The sequence below is a fragment of the Molothrus aeneus genome, chromosome 5 (assembly GCF_037042795.1).
Source record: "Molothrus aeneus isolate 106 chromosome 5, BPBGC_Maene_1.0, whole genome shotgun sequence".
Taxonomy (NCBI): domain Eukaryota; kingdom Metazoa; phylum Chordata; class Aves; order Passeriformes; family Icteridae; genus Molothrus; species Molothrus aeneus.
The window spans coordinates 57,365,458-57,381,935 of record NC_089650.1 but is presented as its reverse complement, the minus strand read 5'-3'; the positions used below and the strand labels follow the sequence as shown (position 1 = coordinate 57,381,935).

Below are 16,478 nucleotides of genomic sequence, written 5' to 3'. Positions count from 1 at the left end.
ATCTTTCAAATGAGAAAGCAATTCACTGACATCTGTGCTACTGATTAGCAAGAAAAGGTGACTGTGGCCAGGGAAAGAGTGGATGTGTAAAAAGCTAAAAATGTGCACTGTAGAAATGCAGCAGGACCTCTTTCTCGTTGGAAATACTGTTTCCATCTCTACCTTTAATCATGGGGAGATTGCCTAAGCCTCTTCCCTCTGTGGTCTTCTCCAAGGTCAGCTTCATGCTGGACAAACACTGTCCACTTTCCTTTGCCACATCCCTTCCTGCATGAGAAAGTGCCCAGTGAAGGAGGTGGGAACTTGTGGGATGGGCACTAGCATGTGTCTTAGGCACTGACCCAAAAGCATCATCTGTGACCAGAGGTAGGGGCTGGAGGTTTGTATTTGTACATATGTGAAGGTAGGGAAATTTAGGGAAAATAAACAGTTAGGGAAGAAAGAAAATAGAGAAGTGAATTTGGGTGAGTTCAGGTGAACCTCTTACTGCAAATGGGTCAAAAGCACCCAGCATCAGAGGTGTGGATGGGAAGGGAGCCCCCTGCCCCAGCCTGTCACAGGGAAAGCTTGTGCTTGCAGTGTAGTGACTCATCCCCAGGAGAAAAGTGAATGATAACCTTCTCAGTCACACAGTGAGGCTGTGCCTGTGAAGTGCTTCCTTGTGCCTTGGACTGTGGACAGTATGAGTCCTGTAGATGGCCAAGAAATGCTGAGAGGGCAATGAACAGCTGTATGGAGTAAGGAGCAGCAGCTCCTTATTGCTAAGAAAGGACCAAAGCAACTGGGTGTGCATAAATCTGCCCCTGCTGGGCAGCACAGTGAGCAGCAGCACTGACATCTTCCCTCCCAGTCTGCTTTGCTGCACTGGGTTGCTTGAAGCACAGGAAGGCAAATAGGCAGTCTGAGCACAGCTGCAACCCCAGCACATCAAGTCTAAAGAGGGATAACCTAATTCGTTCATTTACACTTCTGCTTAACTAAAGAAATTTTTCCTATGATTTCATTATAGTAATAATTTCCAACAATGTGCTGGAATAAAATTATGTTTTCTCCACTAATAAAATTTTGTGGAAGTATGTAATTATACAGCTCCTGTATTGGAATTCTAAGATGTACTGCAAAATGGTGTGTCTTATGACTATGTAAATTTAAAGCCCTAAATATTTCATGCTAGTTGTAAAATAACATAGTGTAATCAAAAACTATGCCATAGCTGGAAAGGATGGGCTAGGCATGAAGACGATGAAAACTCATCTGTTTGCTTGGCACTGTCACTTGGCTGTTACCTGTATACTTTTCTTGAGATCTCTCAGGTAATTTATGGCAGATTTCACTGCTATTCTTTGTTACCCATCCCTGTAGGTGCAGACATTAACATATCCACAAACCATCCTGCCTTCTGCACCTGGAGGGGCTCTCACAGGAGAATGCCGTGGGACACAGCCCCAAAGCCTGGAACAGAATTCTCCAAATCAATGCTGAAATACAACTGGTGGCTTGAAATAATAACCAGTGAAGTAAATGTCCTCTTACTCACAGTGATTAAAGAAAATAAATCTGCAGATGGGCAGAAATCTGCCGAGAAAATCTGCAAGCAAATAGCAGGTGAAACCTCAGCATGCTGGCTAGGCTGCTTCTTTATCACCTCCAGCAAATGGATATCTACAATGGTGTCGTTTATTGTTGATGACTGATAATAGGATTATGGCTCCCACATCCAAGAAGGATGGCATCCCAAATAGCATCGTTTCATGCTGAAGACATTATTATCACATCCTGTCTTCGTGTACTGCTCAACCAGTTATCTGTGCAGGACTCAGTGTAGAGCTCTGAGACTTTATAGGATATTATCATGTTATATGAAATTCAGGCTGCTGCAGCTATAAATCAAGAGGACACCTTGTATGGTGGCTGGTTCTCCTTGGAGCAGCATCCTAAGCAAAAGCTCTGTTCTCTGAAAGATTAGAGTGTGATTTAAAATAAATGCTGACAATGAATTTGAAGTTCATGAAAAGGGCAGGTTCAATAGCCTTAGTGTTGTCTGTTTAGTAGTCTTGTATGTACAGCATGTGGGCAGCATATGCTTGTCCATAACTCCTGAAGAAGATACTCCAAACATGAATACAGAGTCCTCCTTTTGGAAGACTAAGGGGATAATTAATTCTAAATAGTATTTTTGAACACCAGAATCTCTATCTACAGCCACTGGATATGAGTGTCCAAGCTATGCCACTGGCCAAGGGCAAGGAACATCCATGTACAGGGAAACAGGAGGGGCTGTACATATTTAAGATTTGGTTTTGGGGCAGCTGAGCTGATCCTAATGGCTTGTGGCTACCAAAGCACACCCTTCCCTGTTCCTTCTGACCCATCTCTGAGACATGGCAGAAAGCTTTCCAGTTTTTGGCTGAGTTGGTTTTAGGGTCTCAATGGGGCGAGATCAGCTCCAAAACAGGCACAAAGCAAACAGGAGTACGGGGCACAGGGCTGAGGGGAGACAGGACCAGACCCACTGGCAAGGGGAACGGCTCACTGTGTTTGTGGGACTGAGCCCTTTTACTGTGGGTAACAGGGAAGGCTCAGAGATGCTCAGCTGGGGCTTTGCTCTCCAGCCTCACGCAGCCCATGAGGATCAGGGGTGCTGAATCTGGGGGTGCCCACATGATTCAGCACTGGATTGCCCCAGGCACACTGTTTAGTAACAGAGATCTTATTTGAGCCCATGTGTTCCTCCCCCAGCAGGAGTAAAAACTGCATTTGTTGGGCACAGGAGGCTGCCTTATCTCTGATGAAGAAACTACAGCTGGAAGAGAAACGCCACCTTCAAAATCCATACAGCTATGAAGTACTGCTAAATGCAAAATTTGGACTATTGGCAGCTGAGTACCAAAGGTGACGAGCAGAAAGCTTTGCTCAGCTCCACACAGCTGGTCCAAGCTTTTCAACCTGCCCCAGTTAAAGCCTCAGCTGGGGCCACCCCTGCTGGGCTGTTGACTCTGAACATCTGAGCAAATATCTTGTCTCCTTTTGCTGATAGGAGACTACGGTATTCACAGGCCAACTGCACCAGGGCACACAAAGGAGATTGGGGTCAAACATTTAGATATATTTATATAAACTGATCCGTAATTGAGCTGTGAAAAGGTCAATTCCATTTCCAGGGATCAAGATACAGAGGTGGGCTTTTCTATCATTTACCCCAGGTGGCCTCCTTCAAAACCCACTGGAGTCAGAAAAATTCTTTGGATCTTCCCCTCAAATGCAATTAATCCTCAGAATTTAAAAAACTTAAAATGAGATCAAAGCTAAAATTTCAGTAACAATGAACTAATCCTCCTGATAACCAAATACGCTTAGTAGCCAAACCCTGGACTGAACCAGCAGGTTTTCCTACAGACTTTTCATCTGTGCTTTATTTTCCCACAAAGACAAGTGTTAAATTAATGAAGAGACCAACCTTTGCACTCCCCAGACTTTATATTTCACCTGTTTTTTAAAAAATAATTCTGAGAGGGGAAGCAGCAGGCTATAAGTTTGCACTAGATTTATGAACTCTTGTCTGCCTCTCTTTGGGACACCCAGAAAAGAAAGGGAATTACTGGATGTACAACAGAAAATTATGTTAAGGACCTTGTAAGTTAAAAACCAAGCAGTTTATGAGAAAAAGCACTGATGCAGTTTAGCATTTAGGATTCACTCAATACACATAGGGAGAAGTAGAAAAGTTCTGTGTACATAAAAGTAATCATTTAATAACAAAGTTCTGTTGGTTACAAGTTAGGGCTTTAAAATGCCCACTATAAAGGCTTGTAATGTTTCAGCATGTTATTGCCTCTGAGATGTGTTGCCACTTCATTACACATTTTCAGATTGTTCAAAAGCCTACAATGCTAAAGATGTGCTTTCTTCTGCCTGAAATAATGCTTGAGACTCGAGTGAGGGAGAGAATGTATGGCGTATGCAGCTCATGAATAAAACATACTCTCAGCTAAGCAACCTAAAGTGTTCCTCTCTTAGGGCATTAACTCTATTTACCAGAAAATTAAAAGAATGATTTTTAAGGACTGTTTTTTGAAGAGAAGGAATCCAAGTTCTTGAGTAATGTTGGGGATGCTTTAGCAGAGGGGATGGCAGGGAAGGAGCTAAGGAGGACATGGAGCCTCGCAATGGCCATGGGAGATACCTCAGCACTGTCCCTTACCTCGGGTGGAGACGAGCTCTGTGCAGAGGAACACAAGGCCCTGTGCACCCTGATGGCAGACACAGCTCTGAGGACAGGCACAGGGACACTCACCCCATGGCAGAAACTGTGCTGAGAATCTGCCTCTTCTGCACAGGAGGCTCATGCTGTCATTCTGACACTTCAGAGGAGGTGGTGAGAATGGCCCAGCACTGTAGAACTTCAACTCTCTCTGCTTGTACCTGAGGTGCCCAGCACTAAATTGAGCTCCTGACTACCCCAGAGTGCCTGAAGGGGTGACTGCTTCAAGCTGAAGGAGGAGACCTCTCACCCACCCCTGAAGGGCTGGTCTCAAACCCTCAGGGTGTGCTTCAGTCACAGCTGGGCTCTCAGTACAGCTTCATAGGCTGCTTGAGGTGTGAAATACCTGGGCACTGACTCCCCAGCCAAGAGCCAGGTGTCTTACAGGATTTATTGGGAAGGGTTTGTGCAGGATCAAAGTAGCAAAGGGTGAAACTGCTCTGCTGAAGAGTAGCTCAGAGACTGGCACCCACACTGTGCTGCTGCACACACACCTGGAACACCAGTGACAGGCAGGCAAGAAGGGGAAGCTCTGTGAGGAGTGGCTGAGGTCACTGGGTCTGCTCAGCCTGGAGGAGACTGAGGGGAGACCTCACTGCAGTTACAGCTTCCTCATGAGGGAAAGAGGAGGGACAGACCCTGATCTCTTCTCTGTGGTGACCAATGACAGGACCTGCAAGAATGGCCTGAAGTTGTGTTTGGGGAGGTTTAGGCTGGCTAAAGGAAAAAGGTTTTCACCAAAGAGGGTGGTTGGGCACTGAACAGGCTCCCCAGGGCAGTGGTCACAGCTCCAAGCCTGACAGATTTCAAGAAGTGTTTGGATAGCGCTCTCAGGCACAGGGTGTGACTGTGCAGGGCTGTGCAGGAAGTTGGACTCAAGGATCCTGATGAGCCCCTTCCAATTCAGCACATTCTGCGATTCCATGAAGACACCAAGAAAAGAGGAACATACTACCTGTGCTGCTACAGGCAGCTCCTGGCAGCACAGCCACTCCATCTACCTGTCTACAACAATACAGTCACCCTACAGACACCACCAAGACCTCTGGCCACGCTGCCCACCTTGGACATGGAGCTCCTGGAGGAAGAGTGAAGGCTGGTATGGAGAGCAGCCACACAGCTCCAGCCCAGAAACACATGCATGGAGCTGAGCTTCCTCACAAGAGCAAGGACTTTTCAAGCCTGAAAATGTTTCAAATAACATGTTGAGAGACTGCCAGTGCTCTTGTGTCTGGCTGAGACAGAAGACACTACCAGTGCTCTCTCTTGTCAGCGGCACAGAAGTTTTCACTCCTGTGCTCTTGGCCAGAACCAGAACCAAGCCTGTAAGTGATGGATGTCCCTCTGCTGGCCCCGAGCCTCAGTGGCACAGGCAGGTACAAACAGCTGCAGTGCTCCCCTTCATGGAGAGTCTTTGTACGCAACCCCTCAGGAACCGCTCTGAACGTGGCGAGAAGAAAGGGAAGACCCTGTGTACCCACAGCAATTTTATCCTCCAGACAGTTTTATCCCCTTCATTTTGTAATTCCTAAAGCACAATTTTCTCTTTTCAGCTCTTGAAAATTTTTTATTTCAGTTTGGCAGCAAATGATCAAATTTATTTTTTGAAGAGTCACAAAAACACACAGCCCTGAAAATGTGAGGAAAAAAAATGAAAAATACTCCTTTTTCTGTAGTGCTTTGGCTCTGCCGCAGGTTTAGCAAAGAGTGGATTGCAATTATAGTTTGAGCATCTATTCATTTTATTGCAGGAAAAACATCAACATGTGTGCTGTATTTTTGACTTCTAAACGGCAGAGTAAAGGCATATCAAATTGAGATGTGATGTATAGTATATGAAGACATTTTGATCCATGCAGCAAAATGAAAAGTATGCAAATTATTAGCAGTTTATAAGGAATAAAGTTTTACTATACATAATTTTATGTGCTTGTACAGAGAATCCATAATCCCACTAAGGAACAGTAAGTCTACCTATAATAAATGAGGGGGGGGAGGGTTTAGAATAAGAAAACTTTTAGATTTGAGTCAATAAATATCTAAAATATGGAGATTAAAAGTAGTATTGGAATACTCCAAATAGCCAAACAAAATCATCACATTTGTTCTGAATGACTGCAGTATTCGGCAGTCTTCATTTTCCCAAGAAATACTTTGCTTTAAACTCTGTATTTTCTTTTGCCATGTTTCTCACTTAAAAGTCTGTATGAGCTTTTGTAGCATTGCCAGGCTTATTTTTTGTTTATATACAGGTTCTTACCATGGAGATATGTCCCTGACATGAAGGCATCCAGTATAGGAAATTACATGCAATGCCTTATTCTTCTAGTTTAATTAATGCTCTGACAACTTGGCAATAAGGCTACAGTGAAGAAAAGGTCTCTGTAGGGAACCTCAGGTTTTGAGCAATAGGAAAGCTGTCAAAATTTTACTATATATCTATAGTAACATATTGAACATCCAAAGATTTCTGGAAGGCATCTGTAGAAAAGAATTCAAAAGAAAAAAGGTTAGCATAAATGATGTTTCTTAACCTGCTAAAAATAAATAATGACTTTCTCAGCAGTCAGAGTTGGAACTGGGTAAGCAGCCCATGCTGACTTACTTGTTTCAAGCAAAAAGAAATTCCAGTTTTTAATGAGCAAGGACTGTTTGACACAAACAGAAAAAAGGATTAGCCCAATCCCTGTTGAGACTGGTTCTCTTCTGTGATTTCAACAAGCTGAATGAGGAGTAGATCTGTTCCACAGTGATCCATGTAACCATTCTAGACCTCTGTGTCCAAACGTGTTCCCAGGTGCTCCAAACTTTGCATCCTTCTCAGCTGAAAAGCTCAACAGCAGCAGCCTGGCACAAAGGCAAGAAAAGGTGTCCTCTCCCTCCTCTGACTGGTTCAGTAGTTTGAGCACCAAAGATGACACCCCCAAAGAGAATCCAACTGCTCTAAAGGCAGCTCATAGTCACAGACCTTGGATCATCAGAAACCTGTGGTGATCCATGTCTTACTGAGAGTATCATTTGATATTCATGATCTTATTGTGCTCTTTCACCACCCTCACCTCCCCAGGAAGGGAAATCGAGAAGGAAACAGCAGCACCACCTGACCTCCTCCACTATCTCTGTATCTCTTCAGCTGTGAACATGCAGAGACAGTGCTGTCTTTTCTGATGGATGAGATATTCTTTAGCTACCAATGGAAAACAGCTGCCCCGGTCACACATCTAATTGCCTTCAACACCAAAAATTCATGAAGTTGTACCATCTGAGGAAAATATAAACCAGACACATATTAATGTAGCATTCTGAAATCAGGACTTCTGACTCCTGTAGTATGAGGGTTAGCCCATACAGAGCAGTTTGAATTTTCAGTCTAATCCCCTGCTTCCCCACGTTTTAGGAATGAGATTATTTATTTCTGCAAATGCATCCCACATGGATCAGAAAGATCAGCATCAGTCTCTTCAGCAGTCTGACATTAAAAGAAGAAACTAGGTGAACAACAGAGGCATTGCTGAGGACAAATTACTTTGCAGAAAGTAACTGTGACTATTTGCACAACCATCATATTTGCTTTTCCTATAATCAACCAAAGAGACCCCTCCCACACTCTCAACATTAGATAAGATTTTTGTAAAGGATTCTAAGCCATTGAAAAGCAACCCACTCAGGATACATAAACACATCTCTTTACTGATAGCTCCAGACATGCTCTATCTTGCTTGAAGTGAAGAGTAGTACTGAAGAAGTTACTTAAGGTTCCTGCACATGCCCCAGCCCCAGGCTCAGTCAAGTGAAAGAGCCTGTGCTGACAGAGAAGAAGCTCCCCTCCCTGGGAGGCAGGAGCTACAGGTTTGTTTACATCACTGGAGAAATCGTGTACTTGTCTTTGGTTGTTCTTCTCATTTTCTCTGAAATTCCCAAATCTCAACATGACACTGTTCTCAGAAAGTTTGAGCAGAACTCCCAGTTATTTGCTGTTTCCTAATGATTTGCATCCTTAAGAAATAATCAAAAACAGCATAAAAATGTAAATGTGAGGAAATGGGATGGGTATTCATTCAGCCATGCAGCTGGAATTCAGGAACTGCTGTAATTGCACACGAATAACATAATTTGCCTCCCTTGTAGATGGTTTTGCTTATTCACATCACGTCTTTCTTTTTCAGGGATGTTGCTGAAGTTCCTATACCCTGCAAAACAAAACAACCACTCTCTGCTGTTGCCATCCCAAGCCTGAGATGTTGAGTTGCTCTAGGATGGCAACACCAGGGCTGGCATCCAGGGTGGCATCACAGAGCAGGGCATCACTTCCCCAAACAAATTGCTGGCCCAGGTGGGAACTCTCAGTGCACTGGGTGCAGTGGCAGAGGAAGAAAAAACCACAGCTGGGATTGTACTGATGGAAACAGGGTAGAGGGAGAAACAGCACCATCATAAATACAGTAAAAACTCTTTAACTAAAGAAAAATGATGCAAACAGTGAGAACATAATCAAGGCTTTTGCCAACAGAATGGTAAACAACTTTGCTCTCCATCACCATCTCTCAGGTACACTCTTCTTTTGCTGGATTTTGTAGAAACATGCTCCCTCATCTGGCAAGGCTGTTTTAATGAGAGGTTACTTATGTCACTCTTAGCTATTCTCTTTTCACAACTATTCTCTGACTTGGGATTTAGGAGGTGCCTATATGAAAACCCTCATTACCTATGTGAAGACAGAAGAAGTGCTCAGCTGCTGAAATACCAATGTATAGGCTCCAGGAAAGCCTGCAAGTAAAGCTCAATTTCCCAGCCCTCCCAGCCTTCTTTTATGCCTCTGAACTCAACTATCTGAAGAAGGTACATGAAATAATGCGCAGCACATATTTCCCTGAACAGGAATCGAATACAGAAAAGAAACTATTTGCATATTAGAAATCCTGTTCTGTAGAAAATCTATGTGCCAGGAAAATGGAACATATGTGCTGAATGAATTTAGGCAAAGCTGCACCTTTGCTGTGCTGCTTAAGAAAAATCACATTTAATACATCAGTCTGAGACTGACATGGGCTTTTCATCAGCATTTCATCAAAACTGAACAAATATGAAACATGAACACCAGTTCAGCATTAATGGTTCAACATACTGCACCAGGTTTTGGAAAAGGACCTTGCTGAAACCAAATCCAAAGCCTCTCCAAATACCCAAACAAGTCCTGGCAGGACAGAAGGCAGTATGTGGCAATAGGTTAGTTGAACAATGCACACCTGCACCACAGGGTGACAGACAGCCCACAGCAGCACCCCCTGTGGGATGTCAAGCTCAGGAGCTCGCTGTGCTTCTGGTGCAGATCTCTGTAAGAACCATTTCAAAATCACAGAATGGCAGTGGGAGGGTACAGGAAGAAACAGAGAGGAATACAGAAGTCTGGTAGAGCTCCGGATACTTCAAAACATCAAAGCTGTCAAAAGGGCAAGTTCGTCCACAACTTTTTTTCAGAGGAAAGCCCAGCCTGTTTCCCTCCTGGAGTTGCCCAGCTGCCTACCCAAACAGGAGGGTATTTTCTTTTAGTACTTTGCTGCCTGTTGGTGGTAATTCTCTTGGAAGAGTTGCATAGCAAATCCTTTTTGGCAACGGCAACACACCAGCGGAAATGATTTCTTACCAAATGTAGTTTGAACCAAATGAAAGAAGAGTTAGGGATATTTCTCCTGCTTATGGGGTATTGGTCACTGGCAGAGGAGAAGAGGCTCTAAGTACTAAGTACAACACACTACAACACTTCCAATATTAAGTCTACTGGTGGTACTTTGGACATCATGTTCCCTCTCCAAGACCCCCTACATACAGTCAGACATTCCCTTATTCAACAGCATGGAAACACCTCCATCCAGGGGCTGCTTGACTGCCCAGTGCTGGTCCTACTTTAATGCCATCCTTCTGAGCTCCTTGATATCAGACACCGGGGTGGATACTTGGTTATTCAAATACATGGCTGATATACTGCTCATGTCCAATAACAGTATGGTAGCAGTATGGTATTTTTATGTTTTTTGGTTTGCATCTGCCATTGAGCTGTGGCTTTTTAAAGACATAAGTTTTCAGGAAAACATGAATATGGTCATTATAAGGATTGTACTTCTGCAGTTTCAACTCTGCTGGCATACACAAACAGTTCCTGTACTGTTTTCAGATTTTTTCTTTAAATGTTTTTAATAAACATGCACAAAAATAAAGAATCAAAAAGTTATCCTTATCTGAGTGTTGTACAGTTCATTTGAATCAGCCTATTCACAGCAAAAGATCTCACAATGAAGCTGAGATAAAAACCACACGGTTTTGCTATTAATCTCCCATTCAATTTTCTAGTGGAGCCATTCCAATATCTACAAACACATAAAAATTTTGTATTGTCTATGATTAGACTTGCTAATCAAGCTGTATCTTTATCCCAATGCATGCTTACCAGCAATGATGAAGCTCTTTTGTAAGTTATGCCATTCTGTCATTGAGAAAACTGGAGAAGTTATTCACCTCTGGTAGGATTTACTTCTGGATGGAATAGATCTTCTGTTCCCCAACTGTCTGGACTGACCAGAACACACAGTACACCAACCTCCAGGCAGCCCTCGAGAACCTGCCATTTCTTACTCTTCCCTGCCATTTCTCACCCTTCCCTGCCATCTCTGCCAGTACAAGTGCAGAGAAAACACCTAATCCTGAGATACTTAACTGGGTACATTTTGTCCACAGGTCACAGACATGTAATATCTCCTATATTCCTGCTGGAAATCCTGTCCTTCACACTATTCTCCTGACATGGCTGGATGTTCCAGTTATCAGAAGAAAACATAGTGCCTGATGGGCCTTGTCAAAATGGTATTTGGTGGATACTGGAAAAATTTCACCAATGGCAAGAATGAATATGTTTTTACATGGTGTATAGAAGCATCAGAACTCAGAAGGTACTGAAATAAAAATGTATTTCTTTATCTCACTCCAAAAGAGTCAATAGCTACAGGAATTATTACAGCAGAAACAGCAGGTTCTGGAATAACCAAAGCAAGACAAATCACTGTCCAAGAAAATGAATCAACTCATTACATGTTGATGCAGCCTTGCAAGCCTTCTTAACAAATAAAATCTCCATGTTATGTGCATGAAAATGCAGCTGTTGATGAAGCCAGAGCTATTCAAGGGTACTAATCTCTTCACAACTGATGACAGCTGCATTTCTTTTTCCATTACTTTATCCTTGTAAGAACAAGTCCCAGCTCCTGTTAATATTTGGATCAGCCACTGGAGAAAAGCACTGTAAGTCTGTAATTTTTTTCAGTATTCTAATGCTTTGTGACTCAGGAATTATGAAAAAAATTGTCTATTTTTAAAATACATACTGTAGCACTAAGGTACTGAAGCTTTTCTGATTAGTTAATGTTGTGGTTTGTGTTTGGTTTGTTCCGTTCCCCCCTCTCCTAGCTTGGCAAGTTGGTCTGGCTCAAACCCCCAGTTATGTCAATCACGGTTTTCCCCTCCTCATTTTCCCTCATTATCCCTTATTTGTCCTTGTATCCCCTCCCCAGGCCTTCTGCCAATCACCAGCACCCCGCCCCAAGTTCCAGAATCTTCCAGCTAGGGTGTCGAGTGATTGGCTGGTAGGCCTGGGCTCCTCCCCTGACCTATCCCCATTGATCCACACCACCCATCAGTCTTCAATGTATGCAAATTTTCATTCTGTGATTGGTTTCTTGTGTACCCACCCCTTCCCTGTAAAACCTGGTCCCCGGAGGGGCCCGGGGCTCCTCCTCCGCTCGCCACCTTTGGGTGGCCACCCTGCACTTCCCCTACCCTGGATTAAACCAAGTTAATTCACCCAGCAGAGGAGGGCCGTCTCTTTTCTTCACTCCTGCGGCGTGGTTGCTTCAATATCGGTGACTGTTTCCTCTCACCCCACCCACGGTCGGCACATGCTTCTGGCTTCGTGCCAGGGGAGTGCCGGTGTAGCTGAAGGTGGCTGGACTCTCTAAATCCCTTCAGCCGGGCCCCCCTTAAAAACAGCCACAGCTTCAAGTTAAACTATCTTGGCTCTACATTGTTTGCACAGTTCTCAAAACCACCTGTAGAAGAGGTGAAATCCTGGCCCAGAGGAGACTAAAAGAGGCCTCATGCATGAAAATGGGGTCTCAGAACAGAATATTGCTAAGGTATCTAGTAAGAAACTCAGCAGTAATTTATAAACTCATTGACATGGCTATATAGAAATATTTCTAGTTTGTCAGAATAAATCCTACTATTCATCATCAGCCTAGTTATAGCCTACATCAATCATTTGCACTTCAGTCACCTTGTTCATTCTCATACTCTGCTGATTCAGCTTTAAATTTTATTTCACTGATAGGAGTCTTTCACAAAGGTCAAAAAAGTGCCTTCAAAGTAAGGAGAGTTGTTCTGTCTAATGAATCCTCAGTTACTACTCCTTCTCTAGTTAACCTCACTTCAGTCAAATTAACTACATTGCATAAAAATCAGTATCCTTATCCTTTGGATTTACACTGGAAATAATCACCAATACTCATAAGACTAATATATAGAAGAAATTAGACTGCAAAAAGTATCAGCAGCACCAAGTTTTCTCACTGCTTAATTTCTAAGACCTTTATTTTAGGTCTAATTTGTGCTCCAAATCTGGAGCTGAAGAGTTTTGATGGTCTGGTCTATTTGGTGGGAATGACTGGGATTACTGAAAATGAAATTTTGTGACTCAAGTTTTGTAGCACTTAACAAATCTGTCCCATCGTGTTTCATATATCAAATTCTAATCCAGATCATAAACTACAAATCCCTATGATTTATTTGCTACTGTTTAACATTGACTAGCTGACAAATGAATACCTCAAAACTTCTTTCCACTAAAAACTGCAGCTCTAGGTAGTCATACTGGAGATCCACAGAAGCCAAGCTCAGCCCAGCACTAGCTCTAAGATAGAAAGACACTGTAAATTTTAGCCCAAAGTTCACATTATGGACATTTTTATGAACAAAAACAAAAGCAGGTAGTAAACATTTTTAAAACAGGCAATGTATACACATCCAAGCACTTCAGTAAGTGTGACAAATGTTGCCACCTCATGGACAGGTGCAGGGTTGGATCCAGCTCAGCGGTAGGAAGGAAAACAGATCACGGAGATGACTCATTGCTGCCCTTTACACTCCCCTGAGGGAGGAAGCCAGAGCTTGGCCAGAAGGATGCTTTTGTCACTTGGGTGTCAATCCAGAAGCATGGCTAGGCATCCACAATTGGGAAAAAAAAAAAAGAAAACAACAAAAAAAGAAAACAACAACTAAGAAAGAAAGAAAAAAAAAGAAAGAAGAATAAAAACTACATATATGTTCAGAGTATTCGACCATTTCTAATATACGAGCAAGAGGGGGAAGACTGATGATTTTTCCCTGAAAAAAACCTATAATGTTCAGCTTAGAACCTGGCATGGTCTTTCACTGTCAGTCAAAGGTGAGCACTCAAGAGTAAAACATCTGAGTAACAGTCTGTGGGACCTGGAGTTTTCAAGAGGGCCACTGAAATCTTCAGATTCATGAAGACAATTACCTCCAACTGGACTAGGGGATGCTCCATAAATTGTGTATTTTCTACTTGTAAGCTGCAATTGTAGTGTGTTCCATTAGGTATTTCCAAGGACAAAGTTTTATGTATTGTAACATAAAACTTTAGTTATTCACTATTCCACCACTTTTGGGGAATTGCTGCAGAAGGACTCTCTCACCTGTTGAATTTCTCCCTTCCTGATGAAAAGGCAGCTGTGCCATCCTCCTCTACAGGACAGAGGCTGTTACAAAAGCCATTATGTGGTATGTATGTTAAAAGTAGGTTCATTCCACATGGCACTATAATTAACACTTCCTGTAACTGGATGAGCATGAAAGGACTATAGAATTTTGAAGCAAAAATAAAACATTTCAAGTCTGACATAGGGATAGAAGTTTAAGAATCAATTTTTTAAAACAGAGCTTCATAAAAATACATTCATAGTCAACATTTATGAATGGTCTGAAAAAGACAATATGGTGACTAACTGGGAGTTTCCTACCATTGTGATCTCCATATGACAGGGTAACAGTCTGCCTACATACTGCTGAAGAGAAAGAAGAATTTGTACCAGCTTGATTTTTAAATATGTTCTTATGTTTACTATACTTTGCTACTCCACTCTCCTAAAATGGTGGCCTCAGGAAAAGCTGCTTTGGCAGGCAATTGCAAAGATTCCTGTGGAGAGGAAGTGAAAAGACTGGGCATACAAACAACGGCTGCTGCCATGTTCAAAGCACTGGGGAGAGTTCATAGAGCAAAATGCAGTCCTAAGTAAATGGGTTTCAGGCAATTTCAGTGTTAAGATAACATCATTAAGACTAGAACAGATTGTGCTCAAACCCTGCTGTTTATAATTAACACATTGCTTCCAAATACTCCAGGGTCCCTGGTAAATAGTCCTCTGCTCAGATCCACCCAGACCAATCAGAGTATTTTCATCAGGTTCCATGCTGGGCCAGCACCTGTTTGGACAAATCCAAAAGAGCCAAAATACTCTTCTTTCTGGCCAGCTAAGTAGAGAGATGAACACAGCTTGCCTTAGTCATTGTCACAGTGTCCATATGGCTGTGAAGCTTGTTTTCACAAGAAATCGTACAAGTACTTTATTATGTCGAAGTTCACGGTCCTATAAACAAAAACACAGTATATTAGAGCAATCATCTTAACAGTGCTAAGACTTTAACCTGTTTGGAAACAGCACATGCAGGACATTCTGCACAATCAAAATCAAGCAATTCCCCAAAAGAAACATAAGCAAAGATTAATGAAATTTTAATTTCTCTCATTATTTATAATACCCCTCTTCTGATTATTTCAACTTTGTAAAATTCTAGAAAAGAAATATAATAACTTCCTAGTAAAGAAAGGAAGACTCTTATTTCAATAATGAAACAATAAAAATATCACAATATTAATAAGATTGTATTTTCATGTGGCAAACTTGATGTTCTAGTTGGTGATGCAAAGCAACAACTTTTTATCCTATTAAATGTGTTGTTCATCTCCTAAACCACCTGTTTTAGCATGTACTCCTTCATCTGTACTCATCTGGAGCCTGTGTTCTTTCAGTCTTGACAGTAGTTGACCCATGTTCATAGCTAAATTTGAAAAATCTAAGAATGCCAATCAATGGGATAGAAGATTTTAATGTACAGTTTTGTACTTTAATGGCAGGCAAAATGAAACAGCAGTAGAATAAAACATATAATTATTTTTTTTGTCTCTAAACTCATTATTCTATACAATCTAACACTCAGACTCTAGGGTTTACTGTTTGAATAAATAATGCAAATTACTGCATAAAATGACAAGTATAAAATTAAAAGGGTTTTTAAAAAAAGTATTCAATGATGCAAAAATAGCTGCTAACAATACTAAGTGAGATTAGCTAGCTGAATTCTTATTTGTTGAACTACAATCATTTAATAGTCTCTGTTCATGCATCAGCTTGTAACCCACTTTTCAAAAAGTTTTTATAAAACATCGTTTTGGACAGAGAAAAAAGTTTAGAAATCTCCGAGATACGTAACAGGAAATACTCTGTTGGAGTCTGTGACAAATTTAAAGACATTAACGGCCACTGTTAGACTTACACGACATTGTGTCACTCAAAAACAAGTGCTTTAATTACAAGGCTTTCCACAGAAACAAAACCATACACACTAACAAATGCTGACCTTATCAACTAAATGAAACAGAATTTTCCTGTCATAACAACTGGGTTTTTATTACAGACTCTCTGAAAAAGATCCATTATATTCAATAAACACTACAAGAGCCCTTCTTCAGCTAGAGAAAATTTATGAACTTAGGTTTGAAATTCTTAGAACAGAAATTATTTCTAACAAAGAAACATCTAACTTTACCTTCAGCTAAATGTTTAACTACTATGTGGTAAAGCACAGAGATGTTTCCACAAAGATTGAGTATATGCCACAGAATAGAGCCAGACATAGGTTCCATGGTAAAAAAGAGACTGTGCACTTCAGCAGTTACCATGTTAAAAGCCACCAAGAAGAGACACAAGTTTTTTACTCTTTTCCAAAAACAGGTGGCTTTTTTTTTTCTTTTTTTGTAGTGCAAACTTCACTTTTGCTTAAAAAACACAGAAAATGAAATGACAATCTGAAC

General features: G+C 41.8%; 1 protein-coding gene across 3 annotated transcripts in view; it reads right to left on the bottom strand.

Moving 5' to 3' along the window:
* Positions 1–5,979: 5,979 nt before the first annotated feature.
* Positions 5,980–16,478, bottom strand: part of ORC5 (origin recognition complex subunit 5) — a 71,459-nt gene continuing 60,960 nt past the window's right edge. For all 3 annotated transcript variants that reach the window (XM_066550858.1, XM_066550857.1, XM_066550859.1), the window contains exon 15: positions 5,980–14,973. In XM_066550858.1, coding sequence (XP_066406955.1) covers positions 14,928–14,973 — 46 coding nt within the window. In that variant the 3' untranslated portion in view covers positions 5,980–14,927. The remainder of the gene's footprint in view (positions 14,974–16,478) is intronic.